The sequence below is a fragment of the Sus scrofa genome, chromosome 5 (assembly GCF_000003025.6).
Source record: "Sus scrofa isolate TJ Tabasco breed Duroc chromosome 5, Sscrofa11.1, whole genome shotgun sequence".
NCBI lineage: Eukaryota > Metazoa > Chordata > Mammalia > Artiodactyla > Suidae > Sus > Sus scrofa.
In genome coordinates, this window is record NC_010447.5 from 100799134 (window position 1) to 100819703 (window position 20570).

The following is a 20570-nucleotide window of genomic DNA, read 5'->3' on the forward strand; positions in this document are numbered from 1 at the left end:
AGCATGCCACTTGAGTGGATTTTTCTTAAAGTTACTGTAAAAATAAAAAAAAATAGTTATAGAATTAAAATTATTCTAAGCATCAAAATATTTTAGGGAATGGGGATTAAAGGTGAATTTTATTTTTAATTTGGAATTGTCTCAGTAGCCAGAGAATATAGTGTTACACAAAAATAATACACATTTGAAAGTTCAACGGGCTCTAAAACCAAATCCAACCAGTTTGTTTTACTTTAAAGAATACTGAGCCACTTTAGGGATTTTGCCAAATCACAGTGCTAGCCAGTGACAGTTTCTGGGATAAAATCTAATTTCTTAGACTATATGCCAAAGCATTTCTTTGTTTCCAGTCTTAGTTGAAATACTTGAGGATGTAATTATTTTACATTTGTTAAGGTTTTTTTTTAGGTTAAAAAGTAATATATAGTCAATGTAGATTATTTGAAAAATTCAGAAAACTATATAAGAGAATGTGGAATTAGTCTGTAATGTCATTTCCAGAATGAAGCACTATTGAGTACCAGGCACTGTTCTACCATCTGAGGATTCATCACTGACCAAAAAAACCACTAAAATTCCTATACTCATTTATCTTATATTCTAATTAGGGGAAATATATGTTGTCTATTAGTAAGTCTGTTAAATAAACAATTTACATAGAGTTTTATAAGTAAAAAGTGCTATGAGAGGGAGTTTTCAGAAAATAGAGTATTCAGAAAAGACACTGGTGAAATCTCAGGAAAGACTTAAAGAAGGGAGTAAGCCCTTCAAGTTTGGATGAAAAGTGTTCCAGGTAGAAAGAAGTCAAGTGTAACAGCCTTAAAGGAGAGGTGTGTCTGGAATGTTCTAAGAACAGCAAGTGTCTGGGGTGGGGTGAGAGAGTAATAAAAGATGGCATCGGAAGGAACAAGGGACAGAGGACAATGGTGCTTGAGATCCCAGAATAGGTAGTTATAGGAATTTGGGTTTCGTTCTGAATGATATGGAAAGCCCTTATAGAGAGTGTAGGATTTAAGAGTTTCACCCTGGTTTCTGTCAAACCAGCCTCTAGGGGTTTAAAGGAGAAAAGAGAGTCTGAAGGAGTTAGGTTATTGCAATAATCAGCTAAGGTGTTACTTTGGGTGATAGCGATGGGGAGTGTGAGCAGTGCTAAGATCTGGATTTATTCTGAGGGCGGAGCCAAGAGAATTTGCTGATGGATTGGATGACAAATAGAAGAGTCAGTAATGATTCCTGATGAACATGAGGAAGACTTCAGGATGAGCCCATTTAGAAGGAAATCAAAACTTCGTAGTGGATATTTTGAACTTGAAATCCCTATTGGATATTCAGATGGGAATATCATGAAGGCAGCTGGGTGTATGAGTTTGGACTTTGGAAATAAGTCCAAACTACAGACATAATTTGAAAGTAGTCAGCAGTTAGAACTTATGTAAAATCACAAGTATGGTTGAGATGATCAGGGAAACGAATTTGGAAAGAAACAGTAAATTCAAGGATTGGGCTCTAGATAATTTCAGTGCTCCTGGTGGCCAAGGAGATAAGAGAAACCCATTGACACTGAGATAAAATAGTCAAAGTTGTAAACAGAAAATTGAGAGAATGGTGTCCTGGAAGCCAAACGAAGGGACTATTTCAAAGGTGGGACAGATAATTGTAACTGATCAATTTATAGAGCATTGATTAAACTTAAATATCTAAATGTCTATTTGCATCATTCTACAAATCAAAGTAAAACTTCTACATGCTATAGAGTTTAGGCTATAATGGAAGTTGGTAACATAAGCTTTCACTAAAATGTTTAGAAGTACATTTTCAGGGAAATTGTTATTTGATGAATAATAAAATGTGTTATCACGATAGTAAATTTATGTGGTTTTCTTCACTACAGATATAAAGTTTCAACACAAAAATAGGGTGAAATTCAAAGGCTGTCCTAACTCCTACAAACCCCTTGTAAGTCCCCCCTCCCAATTAAGAAATCTTAAATTCTCTCCTTATTCATTCCTTTCATAGTAAGACTCAAAATATCATTGTAATTTTGGAGTAATTTTCAACCAATATAAAATTTAGAATGAATTCTTCCTTCTCCCTTAACAGAGGCTTAGGGAGAATGGGACACAGGACAGGTTGTGTTTGCTTTTGAGGAAAGGATGGAGCATCACATAAACAGAGCTCCAATGGGACCAAATGAAATAGAAGGCCTGAGAAGGGTGAGAAGACTGATGAATAAGAAAAATACAAAACCTATAGGAGTGTAGGCAGAAAAGGAGAGCTTCAAGAATTTGTAGGGGTCACTATCATAAGCATGGTTAACCTTGCTGTATGTCAGAATTGAAGTCAGTGGGTGAAAATACAAAGGAACATACTTGTTTTTAAAAAGTAACTGTATATTGTTCAGAGATAGAATCATCTGCCTTAGGAGGAAATGGGTGAATCAGTGCCGCAAGAGGCTACTATCTAATTATCAGTCATTTTAAATAAAGAATTCCTAGGTGGATGGTTGGGTTAAATAACCACAATAGCAATTTCTATCCTGAGATTTCATGATTGTGTCAACCCAAGCAGAGGTCTGTGTACTTAACAATAGTGGTGAGCACTCAGAGAACAAAAGAGCCATAGAGACGGAGAGGGAGAAGAGAGATCCTTGAAACACTTGGGTTTTATTCAGTTTTCAGTCCAATGCATCAAGCATTTATTATCTGTGATGTGCAACATAGTATACTAGGACTGTCACAGTTCACCCCATGTTGGTTCATTAAAGGTATGTTTATTGAGTAGCTACAATGGAGTGCATATTCTATTAAGCAGCTGAGAATAGAAAGAATACAGCATCATAGCCACCTCAAAGGGCTGAAAATCTAGAAGGGAAGAAGGGCATAATAGGGTTTTTTTTTTTAATTATATTCACATGATTGTTGGTTCGACTAATTTTTTTTTTTTTTTTGAAAGAGAGCTTGGCCAACCTCATTGGGGACAGAGAATATACAGACAAAGAGGAAACAGTGGAAAGACCAGGGGACGTGTAGCTTGAAGTTGCACATCTGCCACGTAATAGTGCAATGATTGTTGAGTAAATTGCAGTCTCTGTTAGAAGCCTCCATTTCCCCATCTATAAAATGGGGTACACATTGTTGTAAGGAATTAGCCCATTAAATCCATAAAGGTTGTAATGAATTTCTTGTTTGAAATAGTTGGAAGAGTAATATAATTGCAGCCTTGATGTTTTATAGAAATATGAAATGTATAAAAAATAGAAACTTACAGAAACATAGCTGGCATTAATATAATCTGATCCTGGAATACTAGCATCAGCTATCAGCTTCACTCTGTTATTATTGTCTAGAAGAAAATACAAGAAATTAGTGCTAATCAACTTTTTAAGTTGCTACTACTTTCTTACCTTAAAAGTAATTCAGGGAGTTCCTGTCGTGGCTCAGTGAAAACGAATCTGACTAGTACCCATGAAGATGTGGGTTCGATCCCTGGCCCCGCTCAGTGGGTTAAGGATCCAGCATTGCCGTGAGCTGTGGTGTAGATCACCAGTGTGGCTCAGATCCCGCATTGCTGTGGCTGTGGTGTAGGCTGGCAGCTGTAGCTCTGATTGGATCCCTAGTGTTGGAACTTCCATATGCTGCAGGTGTAGCCTTAAAAAGCAAAAAAAAAAAAAAAAAAGGAATGTAAAGATATTCATGATATAATCTCAAAAATTACAGATGGTTATAAAATTTAAAGTAGAAATTTCCTCTTATTCCATATGTCCACTACCCCGAGACAATGACTATTAATATGTTCTTGAATTTATTTCCAGAATTTTCTACATGTATTCATATAAAATTAACTGCTAATGGGGTGATATATACTCTATACTGCAAATTTTTCGATTTACCTATGTCTTTGCATATTCACATAAACAATGGTAGCTATCTCATTACTTTAAAAAGCCATATAGTATTTCATTGTTTGAATATAACATACTTACTTGGCTCTTTGGGAAGATTTAAACTCATCTCATTTAAGTTTAATATGCCCGATTATAACTGTCTTAAGTCAACAGCAAACTAAAGTTTTCTTCATGGTGTTAGAACACTTCTGAAGATCATTGTGACCTGTCAGAGATTTAGAAATCTCTTCTGCATGCATCTGCTGTGAATTCTAGAATCTGAAAGCTCTGTAAGCTAATATCTTCTAAAAAGCCCTGTGATATCTGAAATCCTACTTTCTACATTACTCAGAGGACACAGTGAATTTCACAGAGCTGGCTCAAGCTAAAATTTAGACTCCATTAAAATGAATTCATTCTCTATGGAAGAAAAAACCATTTCTTCAGCTTTGTAGCTTCTCTGTAAGCACAATGGGAGAATATATTTGGTGTAAACATTTCATTTGCTTATTCTGTGTGTGGGGGGGATGGGGGGTGCGAGGAGAAGGGTCTATTTGCCCAGAGAGGTGGATGTGAGTTTACAGCTAGTCTTTGAACTGAGGTTAAGGAAGTGGGCTTGTCATCTCCAGATCACAGACTCTAAGTGCCGGTTACTAAATTTTATTCACCCAGAAAATTAGAAGCTTTTAAAAATAAGCAGTCAATTAATAACAACCCTAAGAGCTAATATTTATTGAGAGCTTCCCATGCTGGTACTGGGCAAAGTGATTTACATGATTGTTTCATCTAACCCTTAACCTGATGGGGCAGACGGCATTAAATAATAATCACCAGTCGCTAAGGTAGTTAGTAGGGAAACAGAATTGCAGCCCGGGAAGTTTGGATAGAGCCCGCGCGTTCTGCGTCATTTTACTATATTGCCGGCAGTATGTATGAGTTGAATCAAGAAGTTCTTGAAAAACAAAATTCTTCCTAACAAAATTATTTATTATAAGACCTCCGACTCTTTAAGAGGACTGTTAAGAAAAAGCTTTCCCTAAAAATCCACTAAAAGATATTGGGTGTGGATGTAGCATGTTATTTGAAAAATTACTCTGAAGTTTTCTGTGCTAAAATGAAGAAGAGGGGCAGAAAACAATGGGATGTTATCTATTTGACTCTGAGAAAGGTGAAAAAATGCACCCAGTGCTTACAATATTCCAAAACATCCTTGATTTATGATGTAATTCCATCACTCATTTTTTGTCTAAGCCTCAGAAATCAGGGTAATCTTACCCCCTCAGTTTTCCTAGTTGTTTTAAGGATGTTTATTTAATTCTCTTGACCATTCTTACTCTGTTCTTATGCTATAAGTGCTAGGAAGCTTCTAGCATTGTGTGACTTTTCTTAGGGCTGTTATGTGAACCCAGATAATAATGCAGAGATCTCAATGATAAAAGATCGAAATGTCACATTTAAAAAATGTCTAACATACTAAAGTTTTATATATTTTAAGTCAGATGCTTTTTGTTCTTTGGAAATGAGTTAGATAGATTTGATTTAATATCCAGTGTATAATATACATTACTTTAGCCAAATGTACAGCTGTAAATAAATATTAACTTTTCCATAGTTAGACTATAATATTTGTTTTCATAGAATGTGAAGTAAAGTAAGCATGAAGCAGACAGTCTGAAGGGAATGTAGGTATAGATTAATATAACAACATGAGAATTTCCTTATCTCTTACACTTGGTTACAATCATCTGACCCAGGTTAACCCACTGAAAGGGAAAACAAAATGACTTAAGAAAGGTCATGCCGCAGAGACGTGGCGATGCAATAGCAACATTCCTTATTTCCTACACTTCCAAGTCTTATTTGTCAACTTTTAAAGTCATTTCCCTATGATTTGTCCCAGAAAGGAGTTTAGGTGATTAAAACTATTTGAATTTTCATGCTTTTCTAATTCTTGGGAATTAACAGATTCTATTAGATTACTACCTCCTAGATCATGTTTCCCTAAATTTGTTCACTTCATGCCTCAGTTATCCTATAGTTCTAGAATAACAGAATAAGGTCCATTTCTTCCTATCCATAGCCTTACAGTTTTTACATCCTGCAATTTTATCCTTCTCTAAGTCCATATCTTTCTAGCCAGAAGGGTTCAATTTTTATGTATATAGAATACCCCCCAAGTATAGTTTCATTGTGAAAAGGCACACACATACACACACACACACACACACATATACATATACACACACATATATATACATACTCTGAAATTAGTGTTTAAAACTAGATTTTGAAACAATATTGACAATATTCTGGAGCGTAACAAATATGACTTTAATTTCATAATATAAAAACATTGAATCAGACTACAGTGTATTATTAGCAGAGGAACGTTAGATTTTTTTCACCACACTGCGAATTCTTACAGCACTAATATGTTTTCCTTTTTTCACATCAGTGTTTTTAATAACATGCAAGAATGTAATAACCTTGTAGCATGTAATAAGGTTTCTTATTGAAGTCGTGTTTACTGTAGCATGAGCCAGCCCTGCCTCTTTTGTAACACCAATCCTGGTAACCACGCATTTCCTGTGATCATCAATGAATATTCTGCCATGCGTTTTTTATATTCTGTAAGAAAGCACTGCCATGCTCTTCAGGGAAACCATTGCACAAAGTTACATGTGAACCTTTTCATTTGAGAACTAGGTCTAGGGGAAGATGTTAGAGAGGTTCATGACTTGGGTTAAATTACAAAGCTAGGAAACTATTAGGTCTACAGTTTCCTACACCTGCAGGAATGAAATGTTTGTGGAGAAGCTGAAAACCATGCACATTCGCTTTAGTAAATATTAAAGCAAAATAGATATAATTTCAAAGTTGCTGCCAATAAAATGCATTATCAAAATTCAATTAATATGTAAAATTTATATTTAAGAAAAGAAGGCTAAAATGCATTTTGCACTCATTTGAAACTGTTTCACAGCTAAAACCAGAAACAGTAAATGCACATACATGGTTTTATGTTGGGAAAGCGATTTTTTGCTCTGTTCCAAGGCAGATCGGCATCAGTTGAAGAAAGATCCTGAAGGAATTTCGGTAATTCCTGTGGGTTGAAATCATAGCAAAGTTTAAATTTATTTCAAAGGTAAACAAGAAGTTTCACTTAGTAAAAGAAATTTATTCTTTATTCTAAATCTTTTTTACTTTTAAAATGAAAATATTTCTCGTAACTGTGGAGTAAGTTCAAATGAACAGTGATGAACTTACATGAACTTTCACAGAAACTATCTTGAATAGAACTGGTCCACTGGGCTCCTGCCTTCTCTGGGATAATTTCTTTGTCCTTTGGCAAGCCCGAGGGGTGACAACCATCCTTTTCATACTTTTCTAATGGTTTCATCAAACCCACTGTCATTATTTCATATTTTAATGTCTACCTAGTACAGGAAGGAGTCGGTGATTTATTTTTTGTTTTTTCTCCTCGGGTAGTATGATTTCATGCCTATTAATTGGTATAACATTGGTCAGTTTGAGAAGATGCCAAAGGTCAGTTCCCATTCTCAGTGGGCATTGTTACATCCATAGTGGAATGCAGAGGTGTGATTAAGAATTATCAGACACAGATGAAAGGTCAAGGAGCTCTGTTATTGGCATTTTGGTGAAAAATCGTATTATCCATTCATCATTAAGAAAGCCAGTGCAAGAAAATATTTTCATTATTTTGTTGAACTGAACGGTTTACACTTAGGAAATTTATCATATTGGAAAAGTCTCAGTTTACCAAATTCCTTAAAAAGGGTTAAAATTGTGGGGTTTTTTACAATTTTCAACATTATTATAAATTATTTCTTTTAATTAGATAATTTCCCCTTCTCCATAAATTTCTTCAAAGAGAAAATCTGGACAGTCTTTGGCATGTATGTGGATGTGTTGGAAGGACAGTGTAAGCATTTGAGTTCTGCTGGGTTGGCACAAAGCCTTAAAATTTTTTTAACCAAATGAGGAATTCTGGAACAGCTTCCTTGAGTCAAGTTTTGAAAGTATTATGTCAGTGTATTGGTAAGAGACAAATAGAGGGGAAAAGAAAGGTGGAATGGAAATCAACTGAAAAGTGGTACTTGTAGTCTGTAGTTATTTCCCAGGAAATGGTAGTTTCCATTTATAGATTTAAATGACTCTGGCCTTGATAATCAATAATACCCAATTACTAGGTTGATTGTTTGGACAGTAATGTTACACTCCGTGGCCTGAGTGTGCTCAGTTACCAGAGCCCACAGGGCCTCAACCGCCCTTCCTAGTTAGCTCTTTCTCCGACTGATTCCTCTTTTCAGTGGGATTACAGATGAGTGAGACTGTTCTGCATCCTTTTGCTTTTGTCGTCATTCTTTGCAGACTGCTTTTTCCCCTTTCTCTACTCGTTAGACTTCTGCTCTGTCCTAAAGTTCATCTGGCAGGTCACCTTTTTGCAAAGTCTTTTCTGATTGTTAGACAGGGTCGATCCTCCCTTCCTCTGCCTGTCTCTACTACGATGGAGTGTATTCATGACTTTTTATACAGATCTGGAGTTCCTGTCACCATATGAACTTCTTTATGGTAGAAATCATCATTCTAATAGCAAATACTTATGCAAGCCACTATTCTTAGTGTTATACACATTCAATCAGTTCAGTATTCTCAGCTCCATAAGACACATAAAGCATTTTACAAATGAGGACATTGACGGACAGAGTTTAAGGGATTCGCCCAATGTCACTTAGCTATTAAGTGTTGCATTGATAGAGGTCAATGCCCGTCACATAGTAGGAGCTAATTGATGTTTAAGGTATAAGTGAATATGACCTGAGTTACCAGGTTTATCAAATAGATGCATTAAGCATGCATTTGTTTATTAAAAGTTTTGCTTTAAAAATTAATACAGCACTAGGATTAAGAGCAATTAAAAATGTTCCCTATATACGTATATACATTTACATAATATATACATTTACATAATACTATACACAAAACCTATATTTAAAAACCCAAGTACTTAAAATTGTAATTGTCAAAGACGTTAAACTAGAAACTTTCTCAACATAATGTATGTGGAAATGCTTTTGCTAATAAAACCTTTCATCTACTCAGTCATGTGTAACTGTATTTGCTCCTATTCTAGGGAAACTCCCCTTTTGTTCCTGAAAAATTGAGAGTTCTTAGCATGCTGTATAAATGCTAAGAAGAGTTTTATGGTACCATTGATTTTAAGTCCAGACCAATATTACTTAAGAGGCATAACCAAAAAGCTATAGGAAATACCATTAATCTCACATTTTTGTTATTATTCTCTGAGAGACTGAAATATTACAATCCTGAATTATTCCAGCCACTTGTTTTATTCTTTGTTCACACACTAAAAAGTGTGTGTCCAAAGAAAAGAGAAATAAAGCTTTTGGTAACATTTAGAAATCTGTTTTGTTTTTATAATACAAAGTAATCTAAGTTAGGAATGAGACTTACAAGTCTTAAAATAACTTGGAGATGTAATGCATGCCTTATGTTTTAATGTAGTTTCAATTTTATATATATATATAAAAGGCTAAAGGCAATAAAATTAATCTTAACTTTTAAACAGTGTTAAAATAACACGTTCTTAACTTTATCAATTCTCCATAATGGGATATAGCATATATTCTATGATCACTTAAAACTAAGACTATCAAACACAGGTATGACTTACCTGTTTTTTTATTTGGGGACAGTTCCAGAAATAATTTAATAACTAATTTACTAGTTTCTGGAGACATCAAGTTCTATTCTCAGGTTCGTCTGTACCACTAACGTAAACTCAGCAGACAAACAGAAAATGGAATCATTTAGTTTCTAAATCTAAAATACTTATTTGACTAGGAAAGCACATTTATAGTATCCCCTACATCTGGCACACACACAGAAACTGGTGAGTCCAGCATCTAGACACATCTGTGTCTGGGCGAGAACACGGAAAGGGATGGGGCCTGGCTGCCGTTGCTGGGAGGTCTGAGGAGAAGCACCTTTTCCTGACACAGCAGGTGAAAAATTCTGTTCAGGTTGCACCAGAGGCAGCCCAGTGTAACGTTACTGTCCAAACAGTCGGCCTGGTAATTGGGTATTGATTATCAAGGCCAGCGTCCTTCACGGCCTTGCGAGCTTAAAATGGACATGAAATGTGACACAGGAGATGACTGGAGGTCTGGCAGTGTTGTGACAACTGCTAGTAACATACCGAAAATTCTTCTTGAAACTTTAGGTTGTTATTTGTGCAAAGCTCTTCAACGTGTTGCAGGAAGGATTTCTTGCTTATTGGCCTCCAAGCAAAGAAAGGTATGAAATGGAGTCAAGTTAGGTTGAGTTCTCTCCCTTTAACCTGGGCACTGCCTTTCCACCCGATGAATTACCAAACAAGGGACTTTTCAAAAACCCCACGGCCCTTTAAAGCCACTCTGTCCAATTTCAAAATTAGGTTTTCCCCTTTAAGTTCACTTTCTTTGTATTTCATGGTACAGAAAGCCTTCAAGTTTTAAGTACTTTCAATGAATGATTTAACATTTGAATGAAGCAAAGTTTTCAAGCAAATGTAAGGGCATAAAGTTATCATTGAATCCTAAAGCACATAATACCTCTTTGTCATACAGAGAACATTTTATACATTACAAGGTTTTAGAAGATATAAAATATTGCAGTGACCTCATTCTCATAACGACATGGTTTTTAGACCCTAAGGAGTTTAAATATCCCCGTATTACTTCCCAAGCGAAAATACAGACATGCAGGCTTCACCCCAGAGAGAGAAAAAGCATTTCTCCAGTTACCATGCAATTAGTCATGCTTTTATGATTTATATCCCGCTCGGAGGTTTTTCTAACAAACATACAAAAAAGGAATCACACATTAAGATTCATTGAATCAGTGAATCTAGAGTTGATATTCAAAAAGAAGAAAGGATATTTAACAAACTTACTTGATGGATTTTCTATAACTAAGTAACCTGCAACAGAGATTGTGTTAAATGCACTGTGAGTTGAGGGTACAGCTTTTTCTGAAAGAGTTCTAAATTAAAATCAGAAAAACATGATAAATCAGTAAGGTATGACATGCCTTTAATGAATATGTGATCATTATTTTAAATCTGAAATTATATTATTTGGACCCAGATATGGCCAATTAATAATTTAGCATCTCTCTCAAGCTAAGAAGGTGCTTTTATACTGTTAGGCATTTGGGCATTACATTAAAAACAGGTTACTTTTTAATACAGTACATAGTACTTATTGGTATAAAAGAGTTAATGCAGATTAAAATTGTTTTGTCCATAAAGAATGCTGAATCAGGAGGGGAGTCTGAAAAAATGACATCATATTGCCTAAGTCTGGTTTCATGAATTTTCATGTATATATAAAACCATAAGAAATCACAATAATTTCAGTTACTTTAGATATAGAACCTTTTGTGACATTGCCAAGGTACTTATACTCTGAAAAAAAAAAACTGAAATCATTTTTAACAGCTAAACAAGACGATGCAACACACAAATTCAGAGATGAGCACATCTTTAATAACACATTGTCATGCACAACAAATTAACACCGCAAAAAAACACAAAAGGCACAAAGTATAATGAAATAAAATGAGGAGCATATGCCTTTATTAAAGTTTTAAATTTTAAACATTATGAGGGATGATGTCACTATATTAAGCGAAGAATATTTATAAGAGGATGTGACTTTTGAGATAAAGGACAAATAAAAAATAGATTGAAAATGCGGCATAATAAATACTACGAAAATGGTTACAAATAGGTATGTTCAATGAAGAAAATATGAGTCAGAAGAGTGTATTTTGTTACAATACAGGAATTGGTGAAGAATATAGAGGTGCTAGAACAAGTATTATCAGGAAGAATGACAGAATTTGGTTGATGCTATTAGGTGCTCCCCAAGCAGAAGGAAGTATCTCTCAGCTTCTCAGGGTATAACCTAGCAGAAGAGCCCATCATCAGACCTGGCATCACAGGGTTAAACAGCACTGTTAGAGCAAAGTCGTGGTGGATGAACTTGTGGTCTTCCATCCACACCCCTGAGTGCATCTAAGCAGGCAAAAGAGAGATCCTGACTCTAATTAGGTGGATATAGAGATGGCTGAATTGGGTATTGACTCAGAAGAACCCTGGGGACAGGAAGACAGAGTTGTATGAATTGGAGACCCTGCAGAGACTTCTGACATAGCAATGCATGCAGTGGCTACTGAGGCAACAGTCAATCCCTGTTGGAAATAATTACCCCTCAGCAAAGACCAGCAAGAAGAGAAGACAGCCATGAGCTAGACCCAATACCCAAGCCCCTTCAAAGGCCTGGTGTCCCAGTGTTCCTATGCAATTATATTCCTCAGAAGTAGGTTAGGTTGGGCAAATCTTAATTAGCTGCGCTTAAGATAGAAATGAATGAGATACTTGAATTAGCAAGATCAAATTCCCTACCACCACACAGAAAGGGAAATGTCTTGAGTTGGGTGATCACTTTTGTAATATGGAATATTGTTCAGTTTGTGACTGGTGAAATTCAGATATTACATCCACTTTCATTGACAGGCTCATGGTCCACCTAATTTAACGACGGCAGACAGCCACCCTATAGTGGGGAGAGTTTTGTCTCTTTACCCAGACGATCCAAGATAATTTGAGGCAGTACTGGCAAAAATATTTTTACTGGGCTATCTGAAACCTGAAATAGAGCTAGTTTCTAGGCAGCCATCAAGAGTATTGGAAGAATTATGACATTTATGAAATCCTCAAGAAACATTAAACATGAATAATCATTAAAATATAAATGAGCAAGAAATAGCTAAAAGCATCAGATTACTATTCGCATCCTTATTCTATTTTTATTAATGATCTTTCTTCTCATTTAGAAATTACAATTAACTTAATATTTTTCTTTTTTGGCAATTTCTTTTGAGTGAAGAACTCTATAGGAGGTTGCTTTTATTATTTTTATTTTACATCTGAGACATTTCTCTGGAAATGCTAACTTTAAAACTCTAACTGGCTCCCTATTGGACGTGGATGAATATTTTTGAATCATTTTCTTATTATAAAATGCAGTGCCCTTATTGGCCTAAAACACTTTCTCCAGCAATGCAGCTCTCTTATCTTGAACAAGTTACTTAATCTTTTTCAGTTCCCAATTTAGAGACTATATGTAAATCAAGCTCATATATGTGAAATGCTAAAAAATGCCCACCCTCGCTTTGGAACAGTACAGAAATGTTAGTTACTATCATCAGTATTATAACTTCTATTTCCAGTTCATTTTGTAAAACTCAAGCTCCTCCTACCAATCTCATCCACAGTTGATACTTATATAAAGAAGGATTTTTGTTTGTTTGTTTCTAAACGAATATTTTACTCAAAACTGGGAAGAATAGATTGTGCTAAATTTAGCAGCAAGATTTCCTATTTTGTTCTCCCTAATCAGAGTCCCAGAATAAAGAGTGATTATAAATGCTTCAAAGCAAATTTTGTTTTTTAGTTCCCAATTCCAATCCTAAATAAATCCCTAATAATAGAAAGGCTATAATAATTATTTTTTCATATTATCATGTGAAGGCGTTTCTAATCATACCTGCATTTTCTGTACATTAGTCCTTATAACTACCCTTCACATGACCCTGTTTGCACTCCAGCTATTTTCTTACTATCAGTTTCTACCATTCCAGGTGTTTTCCCACAAACAGATTCTACTAATTCCTTAATAGCTAATTCAAATATTAATCCTTCCATGAACCTTACTCTGTTCTATTACAGAGAAACTAACTTCTTCCTATGAAACTAAATTTCTATGGACAAAGCACCCTCCACCTTGTATTATAGCATGCTTTCTCTCTCTCTCTCTCTCTCTCTCTCTATATATATATATATATATATATATACACACACACATGCATTGAGGTTCCTGTTGACTTGAAAGCAGGGACAGGATTGACACTTGGTTTGCTCCAAGTCCCTCATAAACTTATTCACAGCAGACAGTGAATAAATCATTATGAAATACACAAATGTGGACAAATCCAGACTAAGATACATAGTAAGCTAAATGTAAGTACTCTGATAATTATGAGAGAATCTCTGAACTGAATGAATTTTCCACAAAAATATTAAGTCATTGGGAATTCTCAGGAGATCCTCCTCAAAGGTTTAAATAAGTATGATCAATAGATTTATCAGTAAACAGTACACAAGACTAAAAAGCCATATCAGATCCTTTCATAGAAGAAGTTAACAGGTGCTAGATACTCAAGAAATTAGATGTATAAACAATAAAGTCACTCTTATCTACACAAGAAAGAAGAGAGGTTTAAAAAATCTGTTTTGGCTTTATTAATTTTTTGGTATCGATCTTTATCTAAACCTAATCACTATATATAGTCTGTTCTTCACATTTGCGTTTATATAATGTGAGAAACAAGGCTTCTAATAGTCTATTTTTATGTAATTTCCTCTTCTGTGTCTATCTCACAATTATGTGTGAACTGAAATCAAAACACCTATCTGGATACCTTAAATTGAGGTATTTTGGCATAAATTATCTGTTTCAAATAAAAATTTTTTCTTGTTGTCTTGAGTCATCACATCATTGCCTTGATTCTTAGCCTCAGGGTGTATGAGTGTATCTTTATCTTAAGCATTAGCTGTATTCTAAGTTATATTTTTCTTTGAAGTTGTAAAGTTTTATTTGCAAATAGAAAAAAATAAAAATTTGGACAGTTTATGCATGGAATTATAAAAGAAGGTGGGATATAGTATGAGAAAATTCCTTGACTTTTACTGATGAAATTAAATTCATTTTAAAAATGAAGAAATTAAATTCATTTAAGAAAAATAGGTAAGCATTAAAAAACTTAAAGAAATTAATGGACACAAAAATCAATGATGTTATTTCAGAAGGAGTGCTGTTTTCAAATCAAATGATCTGTGGAGACACTCAAAGAGACTCAAATAGAAAACTTATTAACATTAAAAAAACTTAATTGTTACATGGAAATCATTTAGACTGGTATGGTACTATTCAGTTACAATAGTGAAGGATAGTGTCAGATCCTATTTAGTTCATTAGTATATAAATCAATTTAGAAATTGTCCAGATTTCAGTAAGATAACTTACCACTTTCTAATTTAAAGGCTAAACACTTTTTATTACATGAATCTTAGCTTAAATCCTATGCCCTTTTGTTGAAAAGAGTATTATTTCATGTCTGGGCTCGTTTTTAAAAAGTCTATCAAAAACTTAAATTCCACTCAGATTACTCTTGATATATCTGGCGAAGAACCATTTATTTATGTTGGCAGTGGTGACTGAAGACCATATTGTCACAGAGACTCAGCTTTCCCTCAAGGTCAAGTAGTTGAAGTCTGTAGGGAATTAAAATATAGTCCCAAAGGGGAGCCATAGATGATAGCCTATAGATGAGCAGCTTAAATCAGCATTACCAGTGGCATAGGATAAACTGAGAAACTGCTTTCTACTTAACCAGTCAAGTTAGGTCAAAAAGAATGTCAAATTTTATTGCTTTAATATAAATATAGGTAGCATATTTTCTGGTGCATATTAATCTTTCCATTTTTGTAAAATACTGAGTGTGTGTTTTTTAGCTTATATATTTCAAGTTATTAATTATTCCAACATTTACATCTGTTTCTACAATGATACTCTATTACTTACCCATAGCATTTACTGTGATATTTTCAAAGGGGTTTTAATTTTTGTTCTTTTCCTGTCATTTTTGTCATAGGCTTTAAAATAGTATCCTTTCAGATCCTTCTTTATCAAATCACCAATAACTTTTCTGGGGTCCTCAATACAAATGAAAAAATATTATCCTAACCAATGGCTAGTACTACATAGCTGACCCTAAAACTTCATTTATAAAGTAAACATGCCACCTGAATAAGTGAGCAATGTAGTATTTTTCTTATTTAATTAGAAAAATAATCAGTTAGTAAGTGACACCTAAGTACTTTCTCCACATGTCTCCTTGTATCCGTAAGGACGAACAGGTTTAAAGTAGCTTAGTTCTTTGAAGGGCAGCTCTTTAAAGGCAATGTCCCTTCCTTTTTTCATCATGGTTATTTCCAGCATCTAGAACAGTACCTGGTACTTGTGGGTGCCCGACTGATAATTCTTTTACTCAAATAAGGCGAAACTGACTTTTAGATACATACAGGAAAGCAACATTCTTGCTGAGCTGGAAGAGCTGAGCTAAGATTCCCAGGGTGGCAGGAGTTGAATTTTCCTTATTACTAAGCCTCTTCACATTAGCACACTTGAAAACAAATTCTTGACAGATTATTTTGTCAAAAGAAGTCCTTACAGCCTGAGCTATTAGCTTGCAAGGCAGGATAACTGCAGAAGCTCCTCTATCAGAGGTTAGAAGGCAACCTGAGAAAACTAAATTTGAAAAAAGACGGCATCTGTTTTAACATGATATTTATGCAGAAGTGTTCTATAAAGATTCTGATTAACCCAAACTATTAGGTTGGGCTCTATCAGAGTAAGAGCTCTGACTGAGCAGGACAGTGTTCACTGATTCTAGCAGAAGAAAATGTGCTGACTGAAGAGAGACAGTAAGGGTTTGATTAAAACTTTTCTTTGAGGTCCTCCTGGAGTACAGGGAAAAAAAGGAAAAGGATTTTGTTTAACAATGATGAGGAAAGACATTGGGCAGAGCTGCTCAGCCAGAGCACTTGTGAGTCTGGAATGCTGAGAGGTCAGCTTTGAGTACTGGTTGGAAATGGGCATATTCTGTGTGATGCCATCACCGAAATCTTTGGCTCAGTAGTATCTTTTGTCTGAATCTGATCAAGCAGGTCCTTCGAGGAAAACACATCTTCCTGAAACTAGTTTAATTCTGTCAGTGGGGACTTGGCAATTAGTTAATAACAAAGTCGTCTATGAGTCTGAAATGCTGCATGTGATTAATGATGCTGAGTACTATGCACTGTCAGTGAGAATGTCAGGAGTCTTGGTCCTCTCCAGCCTTGTGGCTCATGTGGACTGACTCCTCTGTAGTAGATTTGGGACTTTGAAATCAAGTACATTATCATTCTCTGCCTCCATTCGTGTCCTTTACATGAAGAAATTGATTATCTCTTGGGTGCTCAATCAATTCCTGGTTTCCTGCTCATGCTACATTTGGCTATGCTACCTTCAATGTACCCAGCAATTTTTATGCTAGATGGCATTTCTGGCCATTAGGGCAGGTGCCTGAAGGCATGAACTGTTGGCTATCCACTGGTCCGGGCAGAAGGAAAGATCCTACGGAATGTCCCCCTCCATGTATGCCCCAGAGTCAGCAAATAGGAAATATCACTGTTTCGTTCTTTACAGGTTACCATCTATAGCAGTTGAAGTGAATTTGTGTGAAGTGCCAACCCAGACTGCACCCATCAGACAGAGAACGCAGCTCCTCTGTCATCATAATAATAGGACAAGAAGCACCTGAAGAAATCTAGGAAAAAACTTATTTTACTATCAAAGTTAACATAATAACACAGCAAATTCTTAAGACATGCACATTGTGAGTCAATGTGCATTTTGATACGGTTAATTTTACTGTATCAATAGCATGCAACATTACAGAGCCACTTAGTAAGTAGAGTTTAGAGTATTTGGGGTTTTTTTTGGCTTTGGAAAAAAAGCATATTAAACAGCAAAACACTTCTTATCATGTATTTTAAACTATAGAGCACACCACCTGAAAAGATTAAAATAGTCACAGCAGAGCTCTGCATCACCACAGCAACTTACTGGATGACAAAAATCTCCTTTCGTCTAAAGAAAAATGAAGAATATCTGGAAGTAAAGAGTCATTATTTATTTAGTATAAAAACATACTGTATTATTTTCGATTTGCTGCTATAAGAACACAAGTATTTAAATAAGTTTCATTCGACGGTAGGATATTTCTTGTCCTCAATTCACATTTTGGTAGGACATTTCTTGTCTGGATTCACATATTTTTACCATTGATTGCAAAATGAGGCAGAAGTAAAATTAATGACCAGAATTTGTCAAAGAACTGATGGCAATTAAAATGCTAACAATTTTACAAAGAAATCTCATATATCAGTCCAGTATTATTTATTCTCACCGAACTCACAAGGATTGCACTACTAAAGATTTTCCGGTTTCTGTAAGATTGAACCTACACAAAATGCCCTCATTCCTTTGCCCCACATCATGGGAGATAATTCAAAAGCAGCAGTTCTCCCCTTAGAATCACTTACTGTGTAGAACATGCTACTTGAAGAAGGATAATCATGGGCCCTTGCCTTTTTAAGAGGGTTTCTATTGATCTCATCTAGTATGCTTCCGAGTTAAACACACACACAATTACATGTGGATCTTGATACTTAAGAATCAGAGCAACTTAGGCTGTCATCTTGGTTGCCCTATTTACCAGATGTATGACCTTGGACAGTTAGCTAAATTCCCTAAGCATCTTTTGTTTTTCATCTGTAACATGGGGAGAAGAGTACCTACCAAAAAAGATTGACTGCATTGAGTGAGATCATTACATGCAAAACTTAACAAATAGTACTTGCCCATAAACAGTAGCAATTACTACGTTATCAAACCTTATATATAAAAGCATATTAGGGTCATTTAAAATTTTACAAATATTATAAATAATAACACCAAGTGTATTCTGATTTAGCTTACAAACACATTCATAGCATTCTTTTAAATAGTAAGCTTCCTAAAGACATATATATTTAATATGAATTCAACTTACAAACTTCTAAAGTTGAAGAAAGACACTCTTAAAATAGCCATTCAATTGTTTGCTTTATTTTGTTGTGAATTTTAATTTTTTTCCCTTATCAGTAATTTTTACCTTTCCTTTTTTCTTTTTTAAAGTTTTATTAAGTATAGTTTATAATGTTGTGATAATTTCTGCTGTACAATAGAGTGATTCAGTTATACACACATCCCTTCTTCAGGTTCTTTTCCCACTTAGATTATAGCAGAATATTGGGTAGAATTCCCTGTGCTATACAGCAGGTCCTCGCTGGCTAGTCATTCCATATACCACAGTGAGAATTTTAATTTTATTCGTGATTACTGGATTGGGTCTTGAGTCTCGAAATAATGGGTCATTACGTGCATTCAGCGAAAATAAGCAAGATAACTAATGTGGAATAATGCTATAATTTGAGGGAAAAATAAAGGCCTGGAAAAAACCGAATGTCAAGTAAGAATATTAGTAACATTGATTAATATTATCCTACTATTTATCTATTTAGTCACCAAAATAAACAAAACTTCTAAATTAACTGTAGAAAAGAGACACTGACAAACATTTTTCAGCCAATAGAATCTTTATTTTGTGTAAATTCTGTAAGGTCATTTAATTTTAACTGCTATAACTCTCTTAGGAAGGCAATCTGTGTTAGTTAAATTAGTTAACAGCCATTCACATAACCAGTCAATTAGTTCAGCATTTTTTTGCCCTTTAAAATTATATTTTTTTCTTTTAAACTTCCCTAAGAGTTTAATCTTAGACCTAACGTAAGATCTTTTTTTAGAAATATAGACAGCCTATACAATTTAAATATTGTATTTTTTTCAGCTCATTGGAGATTTTCTTCATTGAAGTGTAGTTGACTTAGCATGTTGTATTAGTTTTATATGTACAGCAGTGACTCTGAACACTTTTTCTCACACACACACACTTTTTCAGAGTCTTTTCCCTTATAGGTTATTACAAAATATTGAGTATCATTCCCTGTGCTATGTCATAGGTCCTTACTGGTTATCTATTTTATATATAGTAGTGTGTATATGTTAATCCCAAACTCCTAATTTATCCTTTCCCCTTCCCTTTCAGCTTTGGTAACAGTAAGTTTGTTTTCCTTGTCTGTGTGTCTATTTGTGCTTCATAAATAAGATGATTTGTATCTTTACTTTTTAGATTCATAAATAAGTGATAGCGTATTAAATTTGTCTTTGATAATTCAGACACTTACTTCACTTAGTTTGATAATCTCTGGGTCCATCCATGTTGCTAAAAATGGCATTATTTTATTCTTTCTTACAGCTGAATAATATTCCATTCATCTTTATCCCTTCATCTGCTGATGGACACTTAGGTTGCTTCCATGTTTTGGCTACTGTAAATCGTGCTGCAGTGAGCATTGGGGTATGTGTAACTTTTCAAATTACAGTTTTCTCAGGATGTATGCCTCTGAGTAGGATTGCTGGATCACATGGTAACTCAATTTTTAATTTTTTAAGGAGCTTCCATGCTGTTCGCCATAGTAGACGTACCAATTTACATTCCCACCAATAGTGTAGGAAGGTTCCTTTTATTCCACACTCTCTCCAGCTTTTATTATTTGATAATAAATGGTTAGATAGCCATTCTGACCAGTTTGAGATGTTTCTTCGTTGTAGTTTTGACTTCTATTACTCTACTAACTAGCAATGTTGAGTATCTTTTCATGTATCTGTTGGCCATCTGTATGTCTTTGGAGAGGTGTCTGTTTAGGTCTTCTGCCCATTTTTCAGTTGGATTGTTTTGCTTTTTTGATATTGAACTGTATGAGTTTGTATATTTAGTAAATTAACCTGTTGGTCACATTATTTGCAAATATTTCCTCTCATTCTATAGGCTG

General features: G+C 34.8%; 2 protein-coding genes across 7 annotated transcripts in view; one reads left to right on the top strand and one right to left on the bottom strand.

Moving 5' to 3' along the window:
• The window catches only part of LOC110260827, a 139591-nt gene that overhangs the window by 106321 nt on the left and 12700 nt on the right, over nucleotides 1-20570 (top strand). Inside the window, exon 1 of one of the 6 annotated variants that reach the window (XR_002344356.1) lies at nucleotides 10127-20095. The exons of the other annotated variants lie outside the window; for them this stretch is intronic. The gene's annotated coding sequence lies outside the window, so the exon portion shown is untranslated. Of the gene's footprint in view, nucleotides 1-10126; nucleotides 20096-20570 lie in introns of those variants that run through there. 6 annotated transcript variants of the gene reach the window in all.
• Nucleotides 1-20570, bottom strand: part of PTPRQ (protein tyrosine phosphatase, receptor type Q) — a 294121-nt gene that overhangs the window by 12109 nt on the left and 261442 nt on the right. The window contains exons 36-39 of the mRNA XM_021093069.1: nucleotides 10860-10886; nucleotides 10125-10206; nucleotides 6896-6986; nucleotides 3266-3342 (exon numbers count right to left, since the gene is read on the bottom strand). Of these exons, the coding sequence (XP_020948728.1) occupies nucleotides 3266-3342; nucleotides 6896-6986; nucleotides 10125-10206; nucleotides 10860-10886 (277 nt within the window). The remainder of the gene's footprint in view (nucleotides 1-3265; nucleotides 3343-6895; nucleotides 6987-10124; nucleotides 10207-10859; nucleotides 10887-20570) is intronic.